The sequence below is a fragment of the Hemitrygon akajei genome, chromosome 2 (assembly GCF_048418815.1).
Source record: "Hemitrygon akajei chromosome 2, sHemAka1.3, whole genome shotgun sequence".
In the NCBI taxonomy this organism is placed as follows: Eukaryota; Metazoa; Chordata; class Chondrichthyes; order Myliobatiformes; family Dasyatidae; genus Hemitrygon; species Hemitrygon akajei.
Genome location: NC_133125.1, coordinates 42,900,286 through 42,923,499, shown reverse-complemented (window position 1 = coordinate 42,923,499; position 23,214 = coordinate 42,900,286). Strand labels below are relative to the sequence as shown.

Here is a 23,214-nt window from a genome sequence, read left to right as displayed (position 1 = left end):
GTACAAAGTGAGCACAGACAGCATCGTTCGCTGGTGTCACTCCAGCCACTAACCTGAGCGACAATGAACTACCACCACCACCACCTCCCGCCCAGGGCCCCGCTGGCATCCACCGCCCACTCCATTCACTCTCTCAGCTCCACTTCCACACTCTACCGCTCCATCAAGGCGACGTGGTGCGTCATCATCCAGCGCCCACAGGAGAACAGCGCATCGTTTCGTTACTGCCACCAGGGGGCGCTAGCAGCACGAGAGGCGAACGGGGAGCGTGTGGGTATCGGCGTTCTGTGTCGGGGTTGGGGAGTCATTGGTGAATAAGTATTCATTAAGGACCTCTACAACTTTAGGCACAAGTTCCCTTCTTTTATCCCTGATCAGTCTTACCCAAAGTCTAGTCATCCTGTTCTAGTCTTGTCCAGACTGCACCAACCGCCGCCACTGGGCTTTGTAGAAAGCCTTGGGGTTTTCCTTAATCCTACTCACAAAGGCCTTCACATGTCCTTTCTTAAGTTCCTTCTAGCTACCTTATAACTCTCAAGAACCTGTCTCATCATTGCTTCCTAAACCTTAAGTATGTTTCTTTCTTCATCTTGACTTCATGTATAACTTCTCTTGTCAACCATGTTTCCTTCACCCAAAAATCCCTTTCACTGCATCAGTGAAACAAACTTATCCAGAATCTCATGCTAGTTCTCCGCAAACAACCTCCACAGTTCTGTTGTGCATTTCCCTGGGTACATATATTCCCAATTTGTGCTCCCAAGGTCCTACCTGATAGAATCATAATTTGCCCTCCCCTAATCAAATACTTCTCCAAATCATCTCTGAATCAGAATCAGGTTTATTATCACCGGCATGTGACGTGAAATTTGTTAACTTAGCAGCAACAGTTCAATGCAATACATAATCTAGCAGACAGAGAGAAAATAATAAAATAAAACATAATAAATAAACAAGTAAATCAATTACATATATTGAATAAATTTTTTTAAATGTGCAAAAACAGAAATACTGTATATTACAAAAAGTGAGGTAGTGTCCAAAGCTTCTATGTCCATTTAGGAATCGGATGGCAGAGGGGAAGAAGCTGTTCCTGAATTGCTGAGTGTGTGCCTTCAGGCTTCTGTATCTCCTACCTGATGGCAACAGTGAGAAAAGGGCATGCCCTGGGTGCTGAAGGTCCTATCCCTCTCCAAGCCTTTGGTAAAGGTGAGTGCGTTGTGGTTACTGTCTCTGAAATGCTTACCCACCAAGAGTTCTGTCACCTAAACAGGTTGATTGCCTAGTACTCGATCAAGTATGGCCTCTCTTCTAGTCACCCTGTATACTTTTTGTGTCAGGAACCCTCCTTGGACACACTTAACAAATTCTGCCCCATCTAACCTTTTGCACTAAGGACATGCCAATCAATCATCGTGTAATTGAAGTCACCATGACATCAACCATGTAGTTTGTGCAGCTTTCCAAAATCTGCCTCCCGATCTGCTCCTCAATGCTCTGTTGCTATTGGGAGTCTATAGAATACTCCCAACAGAGTGATTGCTCCCTTCCTGTTTCTGGCTTCCACCCACACTGGCTCAGCAGATGATCCTCCCACGATGTATTTCTTGTCTGCAGCTGTGATACTATCCTTGAGTAGCAATCCCACCACTTTACCTCCAGCCCTGTTCCAAGGCCTTGTGATGGCCAGTGATGCAGTGGCATCAATAAGCTTCAACAGGTACATTTAATGTCAGAGAAATGCATAAAATATACATCCTGAAATTCTTGTTCTTTGCAAACATCCATGAAAACTGAGGAGTGCCCCAAAGAATGAAAGACAGTTAAATGTTAGAACCCCAAAGCCCCCCCAGCTCCTCCCTCCCACTTATAAGCAGTAGCAAAGGAATGAAGCCCCTCCTTCTCCACCAGCAAAAAAATATCGCCCCCCCCCCACCCAGTACTCAAGTGCGCAACAAAGCATCAATAAAGACACAGCAAACACGAGGAAATCTGCAGATGCTGGAAATTCAAACAACACACACAAAATGCTGGTGGAACACAGCAGGCCAGGCAGCATCTATAGGGAGAAGCACTGACGACGTTTCGGGCCGAGACCCTTCGTCAGGACACAGACTTGGATTATCCCAAAGACTATTCATTCTCCCCATAAATCGACATACCACAGGCTTTCTCTCTCCCCCAACAAGGGAAAAAGATGAGTCCCCATTTCACAGCGAGAAGGGGAGACATAACAAACTACTCGCTGATTTACGACGTTAAAAGTCTATTGCGTTGCTTTTTCTGAGCTCTACGCCCAGAGGGTCAGTCACAGGGCTCAGGTCTCTGGATACACAGCTCACGGCAGCTAACCCATGTCGTGGTTTCTCGTGCCCCACAAACAACCAGGAGACGCAGAAGATTCTTCAAGAAGTATTAAACTTTAATTTGCAAATCAAAGCTGAGACAGTCATTGAGCTAGTCGCCGATTGCCCACCGATCCTTGTACATAGCATTTTTTTATAGCAATCCCCTGGTTTAGTTGCATTAGCATATCCAATCAGTCTACAGTTGCATATCACAAGTACATCCTCCACTATTGTTTCTACCCATTGACTTAATCCTGTTCTAATCTACATCTCTTAGCTAGCCTCTCATTAACACACCATTGTCTTCTACATTCTTAAGATTTCATTCTCCTACTAAATTGGATACATGCATAGCAAATAGCAAGTTCAAAGCTGACTACATAGTTTTGGTTACACAACAAACAATGCAACTTTTATACTCCAATGCCCACTGCTCCTGATGTTCTGTGTTCTCCTGCGACGCCTCAGTCAGGGGTAACGGCCTTGAATCAGCCCATCTCCAGAGCCACGAAAATCCGGCACCCTGAAGGCGCACTAGTCTTCCAGGCTGCATCCTTGGGATATCGAAAAGTGGCCGGTCGTGAGGCCCTGAGAGCGGGTCCCATTCCCGCAAAGAACCGAAGTTGGAGTGTAACTCCAGGTCAGGGTCTCATCAGCACCAGACATTGAGGTGATGATCCGGCTGGCTGCTTACACGCCTTCTATCTGTGCTGGGTTGAGTGTAGAGCTAGCAACTCAGCCTCAGAAAAAAACAGGCAAAAATGCCAAAAGAAAGGGCAAGGGCATTGTGCCACAAGGTATGGAAAGGAACAACAATGGTATTGGGTTTTTCTGACTGCAAAGCTTTAAACCCAAATTTGACCTTAAGCCCTATCTGATATAGATAGCCACTAAGGGGAGGTTGTTCTATAACTACCAATTTTCAAAGACTAGTTCACTTCCCCACAGCAAGCTTACCCACTATTTGTGCAGTGAGTCCCTCTCCTTACTAAGGAGGAGATACTTCCAGCTAACAAAATAGTTTAAATATAGTTTATTTATTTTTAGTGATTCACATTTAAATCCAAACGGTATTCTTAAAACACATTTCAAACTTATAGAGGATTTCTATATTATAAAAGACTTGCAAATTACAAACTCTTTATAAATACAAAGGATTTTGAAAACACACACAATTCCAATAAGCTAAAAAGACATACCCATGAGCTGCAGATGAGCCAGGTCATCTGTCACTAAAATCAAAGGCAGAGGAATGGATTCTAATCCATCCTGTCTTTCTCTCATGCTTCTTAATGTTCCAGGACTGTTCCTGAACTGCTCTGTTATACTAGTTTTTTATTGCTTCTTGGGTGACTTTACACACATGTGATATTCTTTCAGATACCTTTTAACACAAGTGGTCCAAACACTTCTGGAGACAGAATTCCCAGGTACACACAATTAATAATATGAAGCTGATTTCTTGAGTACAAATCCTTCCATCTTACCAATAGATCAGCTATCAATATACTAAGTGAAATTTTCCATCTAGTCTTCGAACCTTCTCGAAATTAAAAAGGTAGCTAGCATTATCTATTTTGAAAAAAGCCAAATTGAATAACTCATTGTCTGGAATTTGAGAAGTCAGTCCAGGTGCTGTGAGTCAACATCTTGCTTTAGAGAAAGAGTATCCTCTCAAACTGATTACTGCTTGCCATTTACATTAAGAACTGAAGACTGGCTCCCACTTACGACAAGCAGCTAAACAAAGAACATCAGTTGGAAGCTTAACTTATTAAAAAAAAAATTGCTTGATCTTCGGATGTGTCAGCTACTGTGTTTAGAAAGCTGAATTGGGAAAACAAACAAGACCCCATCCCCCCGGGCTAGTACAGTGAATATCCATTACAACCTATTCTCCCTCACAGTCTCTCAACATGTTGCATCTACCTTTACACCAACTACTCCATCACTCCGGGACTCACTCCCCTGCCAACCTAGTTTAATACTGGTGAAACATTTCAGAATTTAGTAAACATATTTCCACAGAAAGAATGTAGAAAAATATGTTATATTTAAACGCGAAATCTTGGATCTGAACAGATTTTAAAAAGACAGAATCTGGTCAAAATTTTTTGACATTAAGAAAGAGAATGTGCTGGAACTTTTGACAAACATCAGGATAAATAAGTGCCCTAGGCTGGACAAGATATACCCCAGGTTATTATGGGAAGAGAGGGAAGAGCTCACTGGGCCTTTGGCGATGATCTTTACATCCTCACTTGCCACAGGAGTAAAACCACATTGTTTGGAGGATGACAAATGCTATTCCTTTGTTTAAGAAATGGAGTGGTCATAAACCTGGGAATTATAGACCAGTGAGTATTACTTCAATGTTTGACAAATTACTGGAGAAGAATTTTAGGGACAGGATATATGGGTATTTGGGGAACCATAATCTGATAGACAGCATGGCTTTGTGAGAAGCATGTCATGCCTCACGATCCTGAATGAATTCTTTGAGGATGTGATGAAGCACGTTGATGAAGAAAGGGCAGTGCATGTTGGGTATATGAATTTTAGAAAGCCATTTGCTAAGATTTCCTGTGTAGGCTCATTCAGAAAATTAAGAGGCATGGGATCCAGAGAAATTTGGTTCTGTTATTACAGGATTAGCCTGCCCACAGAAGGCAGAGAGTGGTGGTAGATGGAGTGTATTTTGCCTGGTGATTCCCAGAGGTATCCTTAGGTCCACATCCATAGATACCTCAAAGTTGCCACGCAAGTTGATAGGTTGATTAAGAAGGTTTATGTCGTGTTGGCCTTCTTTAGTCGGAGGAAGATGTTCAAGAGTTGTAAGATAACGTTGCAGCTCTATAAAACCCTGGTTAGACCACACTTGGAATATTGAGTTCAGTTCCGGTTGCCTTATTATAGGAAGGATACAGAAAGCTTTAGAGAGTGTGCACAGGAGATTTATCAGGATACTTCCTGGATTGGAGAGCATGTTGTATGAAGAATGGTAGAGCAAGCTAGGGCTTTTCTCTTTGGAGTGAAGGAAGATGAGAGGTGACCTGACAGAGGTGTGCAAGATGATAAGAGGCATAGATAGAGTGGAGGGCCGGAGACTTCCCAGGATGAAGATGGCTTACAAGAGGGAAATAAACAATTAGGTGATTGAAGAAAAGTATGAGGGGATGTCAGAGGCAAGTTCTTTACACAGAGAGTAGTGGGTGTGTGCAATGCCCTGTAGGATGGTGGTGGATTCAGATGCATTAGGGGCATTTGAGAAACTATGTTAGGGCTATGTAAGAGGGAAGGTTTAGATTGATCTTAGAGTCGGTTAAAAGGTCAGCACAACATCATGAGCTGAATGGCTTGTACTGTACTGGAATGTTCACTGTTCTATGTTCATCTTGTCTGTCTTAGAAAATAAACTCACAGGGTTTAGAAAGGCTACAGTCATTTGAAGAATGGATGTAAAATTGATACTGCTGCAGTGGATAATTTGGAACAATAAGGAAGCCAAATCTCACATTTCAGGAGTTTAATTAAACACTCACAACTTATGGCATATCTTTTCATGCAGTCAGGTGAAAAGTGTAGCTCTGACAGCACTTTTAATAGTTATCTCATCTGGCCAACTCCCAGGTGTGAGTAAGTTTCTGAAAGAGCAGGAATGAAGTGAACTTAATCCACTCATTCTGTCTATAATGGTTGAACTACATGTATCTGTTGCTCTGTATGTTGTTCCTACAGAATTGAGATCATTGGTTCTCACCCACCCCAACTTGACCAAGCAATTGTGCAAACCAACTGCTTGCATTGAGAGATGGCAAGGTAGAAATGTAAGGTTATACCATTGTGAGACGCTGTAATTGTTAGTTAGCTGCTTTCCTCTATCAAACAGATAGATGTGGAATGAGTTGCTGTGATAGCAGTTGGCAAGCGCAAGGAGTCATCCACTTAGATTGCTACCCAGGTACTCACAGACAAAAGACTGTCCCCTTGATTATGGCATTCCATCTAATGCAATATCATCCTACTAATCCCTCCTGCCTGGTAGATAATGTGTCTGTGCCACGTGTGAGGTCTTGACCATGGGACCATAAGTCCATGAAGCATTGGAGCAGAATGAGACCATTCTGCAGAATTCGGCTGATGAGTCTGCTCCACCACTTCAGCCATTCTCCTGCCTTCTACAACTTAACGCCCTTACTAACCACTTTAAATATACCCGATGACATGGCCTCCACAGCTGTCTGTAACAATGAATTCCACACATTCACTACACTCTGCCTGAGGAAATTCCTCCTTGTCTCTATTTTAAAAGAATGTCCTTCTATCTTGAGGCTGTGTTCTCTAGTCCTAGCTCTTCCACTAATGCTAACATTCTCTGCACGTACACTCTATCCAGGCCTTCCAATATTCAGTACATTTCAATGAGATCCTCCCCCTCGTTCTTCTAAATTCCAGTGAGTACGGGCCCAGAGCCATCAAACGCTCCTCATGCATTAACCCTTTCATTCCCGTGATCATCAAATATGTTTTTCTTCATAAGCTAACCAACAGCTATGCTGTCATTTTACAGAATTACCCTTTAAGAGCGAGCAAAGCAAGGTATAAAAGATTGATTGAGTAGCAAGCAGTAGGTACAGATAAGTACATATGATCACATTGAATTCAGAGTTAATTTCTATCTTGTGTTTGCTAACCTCTATGATGTTAATAATCTAATGAACAGAACATACCGAAATTATTGTAAGAGAAGGACACAAGAGCCCACAAATTTCATAAACGAGTAGATATTCACACACTTTACCCACCATATCCCTCACCCATCTGGCTCAATCTGCTCTTTATCTCTTCCTTATTCATCAGATTTCAGCCCTAGAAGCTTGTGTCTCTGCTCATCACCCTCTGCCTCTGCCTCCACCTTTCACCCTTCCTTCCTTCCTCCCACCTCCCACCGTGCCTCATCTGATTCCAGATTTATTTTTCTTTGTCCATGTCTTCCTTTTGGTCATGTGCTTCTGTCTTCCAACTTCACTCCTTCCCCCACCCTCCCCTAGCTCTGCCCCTCCTATTTCCCACGAGCCCTGGTCTCACCCTTCCTGTTCTCCTCTTTACACTGGCTTTCTTCCCTCCCCTCATGCAGGGTCACCACCCAAAACATCAACAATTCCTTTTCCCCCCACAGATGCTGCTTGATCTGTTGAATTCCTCCAGCATTGTAAGAGGGGAAGTGGCAGATATGAATCATCAGTTTATTGCTGCATGAGAAATCAATGATTGCACCAGAAGAGTGGAATTTTAAATTTGTGAGATGTTCCCATAACTATATAAGAAAGAATGGTATAAAAACTTATATTTGGGAAAGTGTCCCATACTAATGAATGTTTTTGTCTTCTACTAAAAGCTTCTTGAGAAAAAATAAGCAGATTGGGGAAGTGCTAATAGTTACCAGGAGACTGTAATTGTAATTGTCATTTGCTGGAAGTTGAGTCAATCAGCAGCCAACATGTAAGAGACTGCAGTCAAAATAGACAAAAACAACTCTCACAATTTCACAACATCCAAAAGCACTTTACAGTAATTTAGTTTTTTTTAAAAGTACAGTCACTATTATAAAGTGGGAAATGCCGCAGTCCATTTGATCTGTTTTAATTTAAAGGCAGAAAATCATAGAGAAATTCAGCAGGCTAACCTGCACCTACAGAAAGAGAAACAGTTAACATTTCTGTTCTGGGTCCTTCATCAGAAAGGAGAAAGCAAGAAATGACAGTCATAGTAGCAGAGAAATATAATATTCATATTTAATTTTGATCATCCTGATTGAATGGATGTAGGCCAGGGCATGTCAAGTGATATTTTGTACCACCTGAGTGCATTTTCTGGGCCTCACTTTAGAGTTTCACTTGAAGAAAGGCAATTGCTAAGTAGATTATTTTATTACTGGTTAGCATCAATTTAGAGTAGAACTAAATTTTCTGATAAGTGAGTCAATGCTTTAATATTGTCTTTGAAACTCTGTGCCCCAGTAATTCTGTTATAAAGGTCGTGTAATTCCTATGATCACTGTCTGTTCATTATCAAACCTAAGTGGGAAACACTTGAGAAACACATACAAAATGCCAGAAGAACTCAGCAGGTCAGGTAGCATCTATGGAGGGAAATGAACAGCCGAGACCCTTCATCAAGACCAAACTGACAACTGATCTTCTCCCCATAGATGCTGCCTGATGTGCTGAATTCCCCCAACATTTTGTTTGTGTTGCTCGAGATATCTGGAGGATATCCTGTATTTCTGAAATCTCACGAGCACCTGGGTACTCAATTCAAGGAGCGCTTCTCAGCCACAGCTCAAACTGCTTTTTATTCCTGTTCAGCTAATACTCCCTTGGTTTATTAAAAAATCACCCCTAGGAATCTCAGCAGATAACTTTGTTTCAGACTGCAGCCAATCAGCTGCTCCCTTTTTCTGAAATGTTGAAGAACTCGTTCGTGTCCTAACTCTGCTTCTCTTGCTCCTGGGTTAATTATAAATCTTACAGACTTCTCTTCTTTCTTTACATTTTGGTTAATGATGTTTGACTAGTCTTCCATTATTTACAAAAGAAAAGGTATTTCCAGGTGGCCACAGTCATTGTGCTCCAGAAGGCACATAAACACAAGAAGCTTTCTGAGGCATTTAACGTTCCATTAAAACAGGCATTGTTGTGGTTCTGTAAGATGTTATTACATCAGTAAAATCACTTTTTTTTAAGCAAATATTAATTCCAATAATAGAAATGCCTGGGAAATTTGTCCAATTATTTCACTCTTTAAGGATTAGGCTTTATGGATTCTTAATTCAATAAAACTGTTATTTTGGCATCCTTGAGACATTGGTTGTACTGGACGAGCAGATTTTCTATACTTAATATTTTATACTTCTATTTCATTGTTATCACGATTCACAGATATATAATAAATTCTCCAACGAATCTGTTGAGTTTAAATGGAATGAGGAATGAATGCACAAACCCGCCCACATTCCTAACCGCTGAACTCGTCTCCAGTTTTGACTCTAGCTGCACACAGCACCTACACTAGACCCCAGCTCCCGTTCACGTAATGAGGGAATCAGATGGCAAACTATCAGCAACCCGGATACCTAATTTTCAGCGTACTGGAGGAACACTGCACAATCAGAAGTGGAATTTCCTGGCCGAATATGCCCTATTCGTATTCTCCGAACACATAAGATTTCTGAGCATTATCTCCAAATTCATCACGAGTCAGCAACAGCAATGTGACTAAAAAAAAATGCCCGGTCATTAATTATCACAGTACTTTTCTGGAGACTGCTATGAACAGTTTCCAAAATTACAACCATGAGAGCACTCCAGAAAGTTTTTCCTTGGCATCCTGAAAGTGAAATCAATTGTGTTTACACAACTATGTTATTAATAAAAACTCTGGAGATGGGAACTAAGTTTCATGGTTCTTTACTGGTAGAGTCCGAACTTGACACACACATACAGATTAATACTCGCCTAATAGCGCATGCAATGTCGTGTTAATAAAACATAAAGTAGTCCCTTGTTTATTGTACGATATACTTTACAAATTGCAAAGATCTGCAGGTGCTGGAATGCTTGAGATACACATTATGTCAGTCAAGATCAGTGAAACAACAGATAGAATTAAGTTTCAGTCTAATGACCTTGTTTTGTGCCCTATTCAGATAAAGGATTATTGACTTGAAACTTTGTTTCTCTCTCCAAGATGTTGCCTGATTTGCACACACACATTTTCAGTTTTTTTTTAAATTTTGATGCAAATTTCAGATTTTTTTTCTCTGTTCGGGCTTGCAATTCCCCCCTCCCCCCAATTAAAAACAATTCTGTCCAATCCCAGCCACATCCCAAGGGATGGAGAATCGATCAATTCTCTTGGGGAAACCGGTGCCGAGGATATACGAGAGTAATCGGTGCAAAACCAAGGGGACATCACCCCGGGAGATCAACCCCACCGGGCACGTGTCAGGCTGAGGTTTAAAATTAAACTGACAGCAGTTCGAGGTTCCAGGGCGATGAGTAAGTCACAAAACAACTTTACAGCGACTGCGTTAGTTATCATTTCCCAAAATGATAGCAGACAGTAGCTCCTTGTGTGTAATCGCATCGCATTGTCGCAATAGGCTAGGCGTGTTCTGAAGTTATCAGCAAGGATACAAAACAGGGTGGGAGGATTGGAGACGGGCTTGCTGATTTGCTGCCATTGTCACTGGAATTTCACATGTTTTCCTGTGAGTGCGCTGTGAAAGAGGCCCCTCCTCTTCCCTGGGCTGGCTTTGCAGGGGATTGGTTACAAGTCTTTGAGGTTAAAGGTACCTTCTTCCCTCCAGAAGTTTGTGTGTGTGTGGATTGGTTTGCCAAATCCACTCACTGTGTGCGTGCCTGGTGCACCACTCTCGTTACAGGACTCAGCTAGGCAGCATGGCAGACCGAGCTCCTTTCGACACCAACCTGATCACGGTGACCCGCTTCGTGCTGGAGGAGGGCAGGAAGGCGAAAGGCACCGGGGAACTGAACCAGCTTCTGAACGCACTCTGCACTGCTGTCAAGGCTATTTCATCGGCTGTCAGGAAAGCAGGCATCGCCAACCTGTAGGTATTCGCTATTGCAGCAATTATTACACTAGCCGTAAGGGAGTCGATGGCTTCACTTTATGTGCTTGCAGTAGTTTCCTAAAACTTATAACACGGTTCCAGTTTGATTTGGGGCGTCCTGCCACACGTTGAACGTAAATATAAACCATTCCCATCATTCTTTATCGGTTGTAGAACGTACTTTTGAGATAACGATGTGCAGAACTTTTGCTAAACATGCGACAAAATTGCTGAGATTGACCAATACATGGAACCGCCCCCCCACACACACACTCTCACAGCCACAATACACACACCCACACCCCCACATACCACACACCCACACACACCCCCACATACCACACACCCACACACACCCCCACATACCACACACACATACCCCCCACACACCCACACCCCCCACACACACATTCTCACAGCCACAACACACCCCCACATACCACACCCCCACATACCACACACACATACCCCCCCACACACACACCCACACACCCCCCCACACACACACTCTCACAGCCACAACACACACCCACACCCCCACATACCACACACACATACCCCCCACACCCACACACACCCTCACAGCCACAACACACACCCACACCCCCACATACCACACACACACACTTGTCAAATGGGGATCCGTCTGTTTGTATTTCAGTGCTGTATAGTTTCATTGTGCGAGAAGGAAACCCCTGAACGTGTTCTTTTTTTATGTTCTTGCTTCAGTGCAGGTACTATTTCAGAAAAAAAAACTTGTTTGTTTGGAAGTTTGGATTTAGTCCCTTTCCCTTTGGGGTTGTGTAATGTGTATTTTCCAATCGGAGAACGCACTCGTACTCCAGGAAGTGCTGTCTCATGCTTACCTCGACTTAATTCCTACTATAGTCATCTCCAATCTATAACTACTTCACCCTAGTTTAATATCGCATTGTCAGGGTGAGCCTTGAAATTTTAGGTACGGCTGTTTTACAATTATTAATTACAATGTAATTCTCCTTTACGCAGCCCCACTCTGAACTTAGCACTTCCAGTGTCACTTTTGAACGCATCAATTACTTGTTATTGACAAAGTTTACACTCGTTTGAAAATGCAGTTTGGTTGGCAATCAGTGGTGAGTGGTGTGCTGCAGGGGTCGGTGCTGGGCCCGCAACTGTTCACGATATACATTAACGATCTGGAAGAGGGGACGAAGTATCTAAGTTTGCGGATGATATTAAATTGAGTGGAAAAGCAAATTGTGCAGAAGATCCGGAGAATCTGCAAAGATAGGTTAAGTAAGTGGGCAAGGGTCTAGCCGATGGAGTACAATGTTGGTAAATGCGAGGTCATCCACTTTGGAAGGAAAAATGAAAGCAGATTATTATTTAAATGGTAAAAAATTGCAGCATGCTGCTGTGCAGAGGGACTCGGGAGTGTTTGTGCGTGAATCACAAAAGTTTGGTTTGCAGGTGCAGCAGGCTATCCAGAAGGCAAATGGAATGTTGACTTTCATCGCTAGAGGGATTGAATTTAAGAGCAGGGGGGTTATGCTGCAACTGTACAGGGTACTGGTGAGGCTGCACCTGGAGTACTGCGTGCAGTTCTGGTCTCCTTACTTTGACTTGGGAGGCGGTGCAGAGATTGATTCCAGAAATGAGGGGTTAGACTATGAGGAAAGATTGAGTCGCCTGGACTGTACTCACTGGAATTCAGAAGAATGAGAGGAAACCTTATAGAAACATATAAAATTATGTGTGTGTGTGTGTGTGTGTGTGTGTGTGTGTGTGTGTGTGTGTGTGTGTGTGTGTGTGTGTGAGAGAGAGAGAGAGAGAGAGAGAGAGACAGCTATCACTCTCTGAGTAAAGAAATACCCCCTCGTATTACCCTTAAACTTTTGCCCCCTAACTCTCAAATCATGTCCTCTCGTTTGAATCTCCCCTACTCTCAATGGAAACAGCCTATTCACGTCAACTCTATCTATCCCTCTCAACATTTTAAATACCTCGATCAAATCCCCCCTCAACCTTCTACGCTCCAATGAAACTTGTTTCATTGAAACTTGTTGAAATTTTTCAGAAAAGAAGTTGCTGTTTACCAGATAATCTTAGGTCTCAAAGGTGAAACATTCCATTCACTTTTTTTAATGAAGCTTATCCAATGCTGAAGAATGTTAAAAATGTACCAATTACAGTGTCTTTCTCAGGGTGCTAAAATTTATCAAGATCCAATAATTTCAATGGATTCTCTGTTACCAAGTCACATAGAATCATTTCTGCCCCCTTCTCACTCTACTCCATGTTTGCCATGTGTTTTACTCACGTTTTCTTGGTCTATTTGCCTGTTAACATTGTACTAAACTGCACTTTATATTGCAAGGCGTTCATTTTAAGCTCTGATTTATTGCAGACTATGCATGTTGATATCCCAGGTAATTATGTTTCATATTCATCCATTGGTTGTATAGATAAGTTATTCCTAAATGGTTACACTTGTACCCAGTCCACTAACTTTGGTTAGCTGGTCAGTACTCTGTTCGGAAAGGATCTTCTTGAAATGGTGCTGTTCATTTCTTTACATTATAAAAACTGAGAAAACAATGGATAGGAGGAAAATTGGATAACATTAAAAGCAGACTGAGTTCTTTTGTCATTGTGCAATCGAATGTATCCACAAACTCCGGTGAAGCAAGGAAACACAGTAATTGCCATCTCCTACGTGAAGATATGAAGCCAAACCAATCTTGGTCAAGGTGACCATAAGCTTTTAGTTCTTTCCATTTCAAGTGGAAACAGCTGCAGTATTTGTCAATTCATTGCTTTTGGGTATTTCAAAGTGTTACTAAGAGCAGAACGAATACTTTCATCTCTTCATCCCCCATAAAAAGGTGATTGGTGACAACCTTATTGGATTTTTCAAATTATGGTGATCTTCAGAATGTATCGGAACATAATCAAAGTTCAAAATAAATCTATTATCAAAGTACGTATACTAACTACCATATCCTCCCTTGAGATTCTTTTTTTGCAAGCATTCACAGTAGAACAAAGAAATACAATGGAATCAATGAAAGAATTATGCAGAAACAAAGACAAACAGCCAATATTCAAAAGACAAACTGTACAAATACAAAAACATATAACACTAATAAATTTTCTAGGATGACCCTCTAAGCCCACTATAGTTTTGTCTAGCTTTAAACCCACTCCCTAATTTAGAGAATTGGATAAAAATAGGATGTCAAATCAAAAACAACCAAATGAATTATATCTTGACACACCTTCATAAGTTTATTTGTATATTTTGTCAGCTCCATCTTGGGCACTAGCCTACAAAGTAACTCATGACATCCTTAGGGAGCGGCGGGGTCTCAGAAAGGCAGCGTCCATTATCAAGGACCTCCAGCACCCAGGACATGCCCTTTTCTCACTGTTACCATTAGGTGGGAGGTACAGAAGCCTGAAGGCACACACTCAGCGATTCAAGAACAGCTTCTTCCCCTCTGCCATCCGATTCCTAAATGGACATTGAACCTGTGAATGTCGTGGTTTCACGTACCCCACAAACGACCAGGAGACGCAGAAGATTCTTCAAGAAGTATTAAACTTTAATTTGCAAATCAAAGCTGAGACAGTCATTGAGCTAGTCGCCGATTGCCCACCGATCCTTGTACATTGCATGTTTTATAGCAATCTCCTGGTTTAGTTGCATTAGCATATCCAATCGGTCTACAGTTGCGTATCACAAGTACATCCGCCACTATTGTTTCTACCCATGTTCTAGTCTACATCTCTTAGCTACCTCTCATTAACACACCATTGTCTTCTACATTCTTAAGATTTCATTCTCCTACTAAATTGGATACATGCATAGCAAATAGCAAGTTCAAAGCTGACTACATAATCTACAACTCTTAGCTACCTTATTAACACACCATTGTCTTCTACATTCTTAAGATTTCATTCTCCTACTAAATTGGATACATGCATAGCAAATAGCAAGTTCAAAGCTGACTTCATAGTTTTGGTTACACAGCAAACAATGCAACTTTTATACTCCAATATATCCCCCCTTTGAGACCCATAGGGTCTCACACAGAGAAAGAAGACTAAGAGTCTGCGCACAAAAGCCCCAATAAACTCAAGCACTTATTCCCAAATCTCAGGTTAAACTATAATTTTCTGCGGCAAGACCTCAAAGTATTCTCTCCCTGTTACCCTGGGCCGCTGAGCCAAAAACCTGTCCCTTTGTACCTGAGACAGGGAAAAAAAACTCAGAAGCCCTTACAATCTACTCCCACACTGTCGTTTTGCTCTTGTTCATCCTGCAGGTGTTGTAGGCTGTAACAATACATTTTCGGTGTTTCTTTCTCCACTAAGCTTGCTTCAGTAATTGCCACGAGCATTGGTTGCAGCACGCACTACAAGAGATTTGAGACAAGGAAGAAAACAGCACAGCACAAGCGCACAGCTCAACAAAACAATACTGACAGTTATTGCCATTTTAGTCAGCCATACTCCCCATCCTCCGAGTCTACTTTCTAACCAGTCAAATAACTGATGTACGAACCCCGCATTCTGTTTAACTTCCTTTCTTAGACTTTTCAACTTATACATTGCCTTAGTAAACGATCCTTCTGGACTAGTGTTATTTGGTATAAAAGTACGGCACTTCTCTCCAAACATCACACAAACTCCTTTTTCTGCCAACAGCCAGTCCAATGCTTTCAGGGTTCCATTAATTCTCTCTACCATGCCCTGTGACTGAGGGTGGTATACACATCCAAATCTTTGCTTTATCCTCAGCGCTTGTAGTACCAATTTAACCACTTTCTGGATAAAAGCTGAACCATTGTCTGAGCTAACTTCTGTAGGTATTCCAAACCTTGGGATCACTTCATTTGTCAGAAATTTTACCACTGTCTTTGCCCCTTGATCTCTTGAAGATACCGCCTCCACCCATCTGCTAAATCGATCAATTACTACCAGCATGTATCTTTTCCCTCTCACTGTCTTTATCATGTCTACGTAATCGATCACTAGATGTTTAAATGGTCCTTCAGGTACAGGAATGTGACCTATTGGGGTTGTAATTCCCTTCCGAACATTATTCTGTGCGCATACCTCGCACTGTGACAAGACAAAGTCCACTGAAGCCTGTAAATAAGGTGACCAAAAACCATCCTTCTTTACTTACTTTATCACTTCCCCCCTTGCACAATGGTCAATCCCATGTGCTTCTGAAATCAGAATCGTCAGTAAAGGGGTGGGCGCTACCAACAAACCGTCTTCCATGCTCCACAAGCCTTCCGGGTTCTGCTTGGCCCCCCTTCATCGCCACATTGTCTGTTCTGCCAACGATGCCTTGTATTTCAATTAGGTCCTCTACCACAGGTTCTGGAGCTAGGCTTACCTGGGGGGCAATGACAGCTGATGTACATCCAGATACTTTTCTGGCTGCCTCGTCCGCAGCTTGATTTCCCTTTGTTATTGCATCATTTCCCTTTTTATGTGCCTGGCATTTTACTATAGCCAATGCTTTAGGTTTCATTATGGCTTTTATTAAGTCTAGAATTTGCTGACAATGTTGTATGGGATCTCCATTGCTTTTTTAAAAAGCTCTCTGTTTCCACACTGCCCCGAACAAATGGCATACTCCATGAGCATATGCCGAATCAGTATAGATGTCTACTTTCTCCCCTTCCATCATTTCACACGCAGCTGTCAGGGCTTTGATTTCCGCTAGTTGGGCGGAACACGGTTGGGGACAGGACTCCATCCTAATAATCTTATAGCTCGACTGATCCTGCTGCACTACTGAGAACCCTGCATGATTTCCATCATAATCCCTATAACAAGAGCCATCTACGAACAGAACCTTTTTATCTGCATCCTCTAGTGGTTCTGACCGTAAATCTGCTCTCAATTTGGCAAATGCCATCGTCTTCCCTACACAATCATGGGGTTCTCCTTCATAGCCCAAAGGGACAAAATCGGCTATATTACTGGTAGTGCATCTCTGTATAGTTATGTCTGGAAATGTCAATAGCATCTGATATGCTGCTATCCTGGCTGGCGTCAGCACAAATTTCCCTCTTTCCAGCAATTCTGCTACTTTGAGTACAGAGTCACAGGATAGCCCAGGGTTACAGATAATGCCTTTTAATATGCATAGTACAGCGCCGCCAATCCCTGATAACAGGGTGGATACCCCTGAGCCACCTCATCTAGTCTCGTACTGTAGTATGCTATTGGCTGCTTTGCTTTTCCTGTGCCTGTCTCTTGTGTTAGAACCGCTGTGACATAACCCTCCTGTCGGTTGGATACATACAAATGAAAAACCTTCTCGTAGTCAGGCAAAGCTAATGCTGGTGCTGACTGCAATTCCTGCTTAATAGTATTGAAAGCTATCTCCGCCTCTTCATTCCACTGTAAGCCGTTCTTCAAATTTGTATGTCCTGCTTCTTTCATTATCTTTCTCAAAGGTGCCACAATCTCAGCATATTCTCCTATCCAATCTGAGCTGTACCCTGCCATTCCCAAAAACGTCATCATCTGCCCTACAGTCTGGGGTTTTGGGGCCTTAGTTATTACCACAATCTGCTCTGATGCTATTGCCTTCACTCCCTTGGATATTACCCTGCCTAAGTATTCCACTTGCTGCGTGCAAAATTGCAGTTTCTTTTTGGATACTTTATGTCCTCCGTGTGCCAGCTTCTCTAACAGAGTTATAGTGTCCTGCTCACACTGTTCCTTACTGTGGGAGCAAATCAACAGGTCATCCACATACTGTAACAATGTACTTTCCAATGGTATATGCCCTCTAGGTCTGCCTTCAACACCTGATTAAGAACATGCGGTGAATGTTTAAACCCCTGCGGCATTCTGGTATAGGTATACTGAGCACCTCTGTAAGTAAATGCAAACAGATACTGACACTGGTCAGCCAGAGGAATGCTGAAGAAAGTCGAACACAAATGAATCACTGAAAAGTAACTTGCTTCTGGTGGAACATTAGTCAAAAGCGTGTGTGCGTTGGGGACTACCGCTGGCCAGTCCTCTACCACATCATTTACCGCTCACAAATCATGCACCAATCTCCACTTAGATTTATCTGCTTTTAAGACCGCTAGCAACGGGGTATTGCCTGGACTGTTTGTTCTTTTAAGCACTCCTATTTCAAGCAACCCCTGCACTGTCGATGCTATTCCCTCTTCTGCTTCTGTTCTTAGAGGGTATTGTGGTCTCCTGGGTGGAATTGCTCTCCTTTTCAGCCTTATTTCCACCGGACTAACTGTTTTTATTTTCCCTACGTCAGTGTCATGCTGTGACCACAGAATAGATGGCAACTCATCTAACCCTCTATCTTTCTGCTGGCCTCTTTCCTTTCCCAGCAATGGCATGTGTGGTTGGGGAGTTATTTCGACCTCTCTCACTGTCCCTACCATATCTACACTTACCATTATTTTAATGCAATTGTTGTCTTCTGATATCCACACCTCTGGCGTGATTTTCCTCCACACTGTTACGGTTTCAGCACTCTTAACTAAGGGTCCTAAGTCTTTAGACTGATATCCCTTGTTTACCAACAACGTTACATGGGGTGCAGCCTCTGGTATCCTGTACCATTTTTCTAAAAAGGTGTTCCACTTAACTTGTAAAGCTGCCCCTTGCTTTCCAATTATCACAGCCTCCCCTTCCAGGTGCTGCTGGGTACATGCCTCCAGGTGCCATCTCTCCTCTAACTCCCTGTTCTGAGTCTCGTCAAAAATCACTGTACAATGTAGCTCAGATTTGGGCACTACAGCCTGTACGCCCTTTTTCCATTTTTCCCAGGTTTCCTGAATCTGATCTGCGATGTCTCCTATCCAAAAGACATTAGCCTTCTTGTCTTCTTGCACTATCAATTGAGCCCCTGCTCTTTCCACACTCAGCCCATTTCTGGTGCATTCTAATTTTAATTCCAGGCACCTCTGCCTAACAAATTAATCGGAGTTCCTTTAAATACTAGCACCGGCAAAACAATTCCTTTATTTCCCATTCTCAACTGCACTGGAGCCATGCACTGTGTCAGCTGTGTTTTCCCCGAGAACCCTACCGTCTTAATAAACTTTCCTGACATGGGAAGGTGAAGGACATACTGTGGCTGTACACAAGTGTACGTGGCTCCAGTATCTATCATTATTGGTGTCTGTTGTCCTTCTAACATAACCTGAACAATGGGTTCCTCGTCTGCCTCCCTTGTTATCATTGGGTAATGTCCCTTCCCACTCGAGTTCTCGGGGCACCCCTAATACCTGGCATAGGGGTTCACAGGTCCGCATGGGCCTATGGGGGCTGGTCCTTGGCTAAACTTTAGTTCCCTTCTTATTGGTTCCTTCTGGTGTGTGACAGGCCATGGTGTAAACGGACAATCTCTTCTCATGTGACCTGGCTGATTACATCCCCAGCACAATCTCTCTACCTCTCTTTCCCCCTGTTTCTTCACTGGTCCCCTCTGCCCATAGCTCCTCTGTCCCCCTCCTTGGGACTTCCAGTCCTGTCTGGGCTGTTTGAATTTAGTCTGTTCCTGATAGGGCATTTGTGGGAATGCTCCTCCAAAGACGTTGATTATTGGCATGGGGTTTTCCGGCCCTTGTCTTACAGTATGATCGGTTCCTCCATATAGCGGTGCTTCATCCAGTTCGATGGCTGTACTCGGACCGGTGGTTGCTGGCAATATCTTTTTGCTTTTCTCTTTTTCCTTTTTGAGTTCTTCGAGCTGCATTTGTATTAACTTTCTTTGTACCTCTTCCTGCTGCTCAGCCAACCTTCGTTTGTCTTTCCGGTATTTTTCAACCGCATGGACTACATGGTCTCTAAATTCTTGTGGGGTCATTGACGTCAGCCCAACCACTTCCTCCAGTTTGGATTTTACTTGCGGAGGCATTGCATCCAAAATGCTATGTCGGAACAGTGTGGTGATAAATAAGCTATTTTCCACCTCTTGCTCAGTCTCCAGTCTCCACCATTTCAACTGGTTTTCTACGTAGGCTGCTGGGTTTTCAGTGTCTCTCAGTGGATCCCCCTTTAAGGCTTTGGGGTCCACTTTGGGTGGATAAAGCTTCCTGAGGGCCTGCCATACCCTCTGCCTCACTCTGTCAAACCCGTCTCCATCAGTTCTCGGGTCGTTCGAGTTTACTATGCCAGCCATTTCCATTAGTTCGTTAAATTTGGAGGTTCCCATCAACCTTATCAATAGTGCCTTCAAATCTCCCATAGCCAATAATCGTCCTGCCGTTTCTTCTTCAAAGGCTCTAATCCATTTCCCTGCTCCTTCATGTAAATTGGGCAGAGTGTTTTTCAGCCCTTCTAGGTCCTGGGATCCCCAAGGGATATACTGCACTTGTCCTGATCCTTTAACTAACAATGGCATCATTCTTCCTCCTTCTTCCCACCTGCCCTGGCTCTCCTCCTCGCCTGACTCCCCATCTGTCTCAGGGTATGTCTTTACTGCCTCCCACACAAATTTCTCTGGGGTCCTCTTCTTCCCTCGGTCTCCCTGTGGAGTCCTTCCTTTCTGTCCTGATTCAATACTTGGTTGGCCCCTGGAGTATTTTTCACATCTCCTCTGGCAATCCCCTCTCAGTAACTTATCTGGCTCTCTCTCTACTTCCGCAAGTCGCTCCCCTACCGCCTCCTTCTGCTCTTCTAGGCTTCTGCCTCCTACCTCTTCCCCACAAATTCTCGCATCCTCTCTCTCTCCACTTAACTCTTGCTCCTCCAATGAGTCACCTTCTCTTTCTTCCTGTCCGTGTCTGTACACCTGTGGCAGGGACTCCTCATGATCCTTACTTGTGCTTGATTCCCTTCTCTCGTGTTTCTCCAAGACTCTCATCTCCTATCTTCTTTCCACTTCCTCTTGAATGCCTCATCTCTTCCTGCCCTGATGAGCCACTTTCTTTTCTAGTCTGTTCATTTCTATGGTATAACCGATACTCCTCATACTCCTTTTCCTCTCTCAAGTATTTCATCCGTTCAATCTCTTCTTTCATTTCTCTCTTTGCCTGTTCCACCTTTATCCTTTCTGCCTGTATCTCCTTCCATATCGCCGCTTTTTCCTTCTAGTATTGTCTTTTTTTCCTCCTCATTATCTCAAACCTGTACTTCTCCCTGCATGTTTACTGTTCCCGTCAGCAGGGGGCACTGCTTAGGGGTTCCTTCCTCATTATAGGGAGGGGGCTTTTCTGTTTCTTTCACATCTGGGTATGGAGCTGAAGCCAGCTTCTCACTGTACCTTCCTCTCTCTCTAACAGGCTGTTTCTTCAGCACCTTAGTGTCTTCCTCGCTTGTAATCAATATTCTACCTGTCCTCCTCAGCCTTTCTCCCTCTGTTCTGAAGAGTTTTAGCACTTCCATTTCTTGTTCTTTTTTTTGCCCTCTTTTAGATTTATCTTTTGGTTTGTAATTTTTAATTAGTGCCTCCATTTCTTCGCACAAGCTTACATCAAACGTTCCTTCTCTTGGCCATTTTGTGACCAGGTTTTTGGTTCTCTTTTCCTTCCCATTTTTCTGAAGTTTTTGTGATCTCATATTTATTTACCGGGATTTTTTTGCTCAGAATCTCTACTGCCGTTCCTTTACCTGTCATGTTGTTCTCTCTTTTTAAGGTATTTCAGAGATTCACAGTTCGTTTACTGGATAATATTTACTCTAATTCTATGCCTAGTCTATCGTCTATCTACCAGCGCTTTAAACTATATATTGGACTGTCCTTGTTTCCTATTCTGTTCTGTCCGTACAGACCTCTATTCAGAGCAGTATCCACAGAACTTTCTCTTTGCACCTCGTCTATTCAGACCCTTATCTCTTAAGGCGGTATCCACGAGGATTTTCTCTATTTTCCCTTTCCCTGGCCCGTTCAGGCCTTCGTTTTATACGAAGCGGTATCCACAGGGACTTACCAACACCATGTGGAATTTTTCTTCACTTAACTACTTACCCTCACTGCAGTGTTCTTGATCAATCCTCTGAGCCTCCTGTTAACCCCCAATTCTGCCAGATTCTTTGGACCGGAGAGACCCTTCGGCAGTGGTTCCACACTTCTGAGACTCCAAGACCTCCCCAAAACCAACAGAATTCTTAGTCCAAATTGTCGCAAAAAGTGCTTACCTTTTGTTTGGGTGCACCCTTAATTCTGTTAGCCTTGTGGGGGTCCCTAGAGGACTGGGAAGCGTCCCCAATCTGCCGTTTCCTTTCCGCGGGTCTCTTTCCGGTCCCTTCACGGTCGCCAATTTTGTCGTGGTTTCTCGTGCCCCACAAACAACCAGGAGACGCAGAAGATTCTTCAAGAAGTATTAAACTTTAATTTGCAAATCAAAGCTGAGACAGTCATTGAGCTAGTCGCCAATTGCCCACCGATCTTTGTACATTGCATGTTTTATAGCAATCTCCTGGTTTAGTTGCATTAGCATATCCAATCGGTCTACAGTTGCGTATCACAAGTACATCCGCCACTATTGTTTCTACCTATTGACTTAATCATGTTCTAATCTACATCTCTTAGCTACTTCTCATTAACATACCATTGTCTTCTACATTCTTAAGATTTCATTCTCCTACTAAATTGGATACATGCATAGCAAATAGCAAGTTCAAAGCTGACTACATAGTTTTGGTTACACAGCAAACAATGCAACTTTTATACTCCAATATGAACATGACCTCACTTTTTTAATATATGTTATTTCTGTTTTAGACTTTTTAATCTATTCAATATACATATGCATGTAATTGATTTACTTATTTTTTATTTTTTCTTCTGTAATATGTATTGCATTGAACTGCTGCTGTTGAGTTAACAAATTTCACAACAGAAGCCAATGATAATAAACCTGATTCTGATTCTATACGTGGACAATTTGAAATTATACACCCCCTTCATCAGTAAAGCTTAAGCAGTTAATTCAAATAGTGAAACTAACTTCTAAAGATATAAACATGAACTTTGGACTAGATAAGTGCAGAACATTAAACATAAAGAAAGGTGCAATAGAGCTAGTAGAATATAAAATAGAGCAGCAGGTAACAATACACCGATGGATGAATATGAAACATCATTATCTGGGATAGCAATGTGCAAAGAAAGTAGATCATAGTGTGATGATAAGGGAAAACTTTCAGCAGGATTTACTTCAAGGCTTAAGAAAATCTGCCAAACAGAGCTAATAGTGAAAATATAACAAAGGCAATAAACACTTTCACTATACCCAT

The 23,214-nt window shown here is 42.7% G+C and overlaps 2 protein-coding genes across 7 annotated transcripts in view; one reads left to right on the top strand and one right to left on the bottom strand.

Annotated features, from left to right (window-relative positions):
* Window positions 1-167, bottom strand: part of aopep (aminopeptidase O (putative)) — a 218,363-nt gene extending 218,196 nt beyond the window's left edge. For all 6 annotated transcript variants that reach the window (XM_073071267.1, XM_073071275.1, XM_073071285.1 and 3 more), the window contains exon 1: window positions 54-167. The gene's annotated coding sequence lies outside the window, so the exon portion shown is untranslated. The remainder of the gene's footprint in view (window positions 1-53) is intronic.
* A 10,529-nt stretch (window positions 168-10,696) lies between these two features.
* The window catches only part of LOC140741261 (fructose-1,6-bisphosphatase 1-like), a 32,040-nt gene continuing 19,522 nt past the window's right edge, over window positions 10,697-23,214 (top strand). Inside the window, exon 1 of the mRNA XM_073071254.1 lies at window positions 10,697-10,980. Within this exon, the coding sequence (XP_072927355.1) occupies window positions 10,811-10,980 (170 nt within the window). The 5' untranslated portion in view covers window positions 10,697-10,810. The remainder of the gene's footprint in view (window positions 10,981-23,214) is intronic.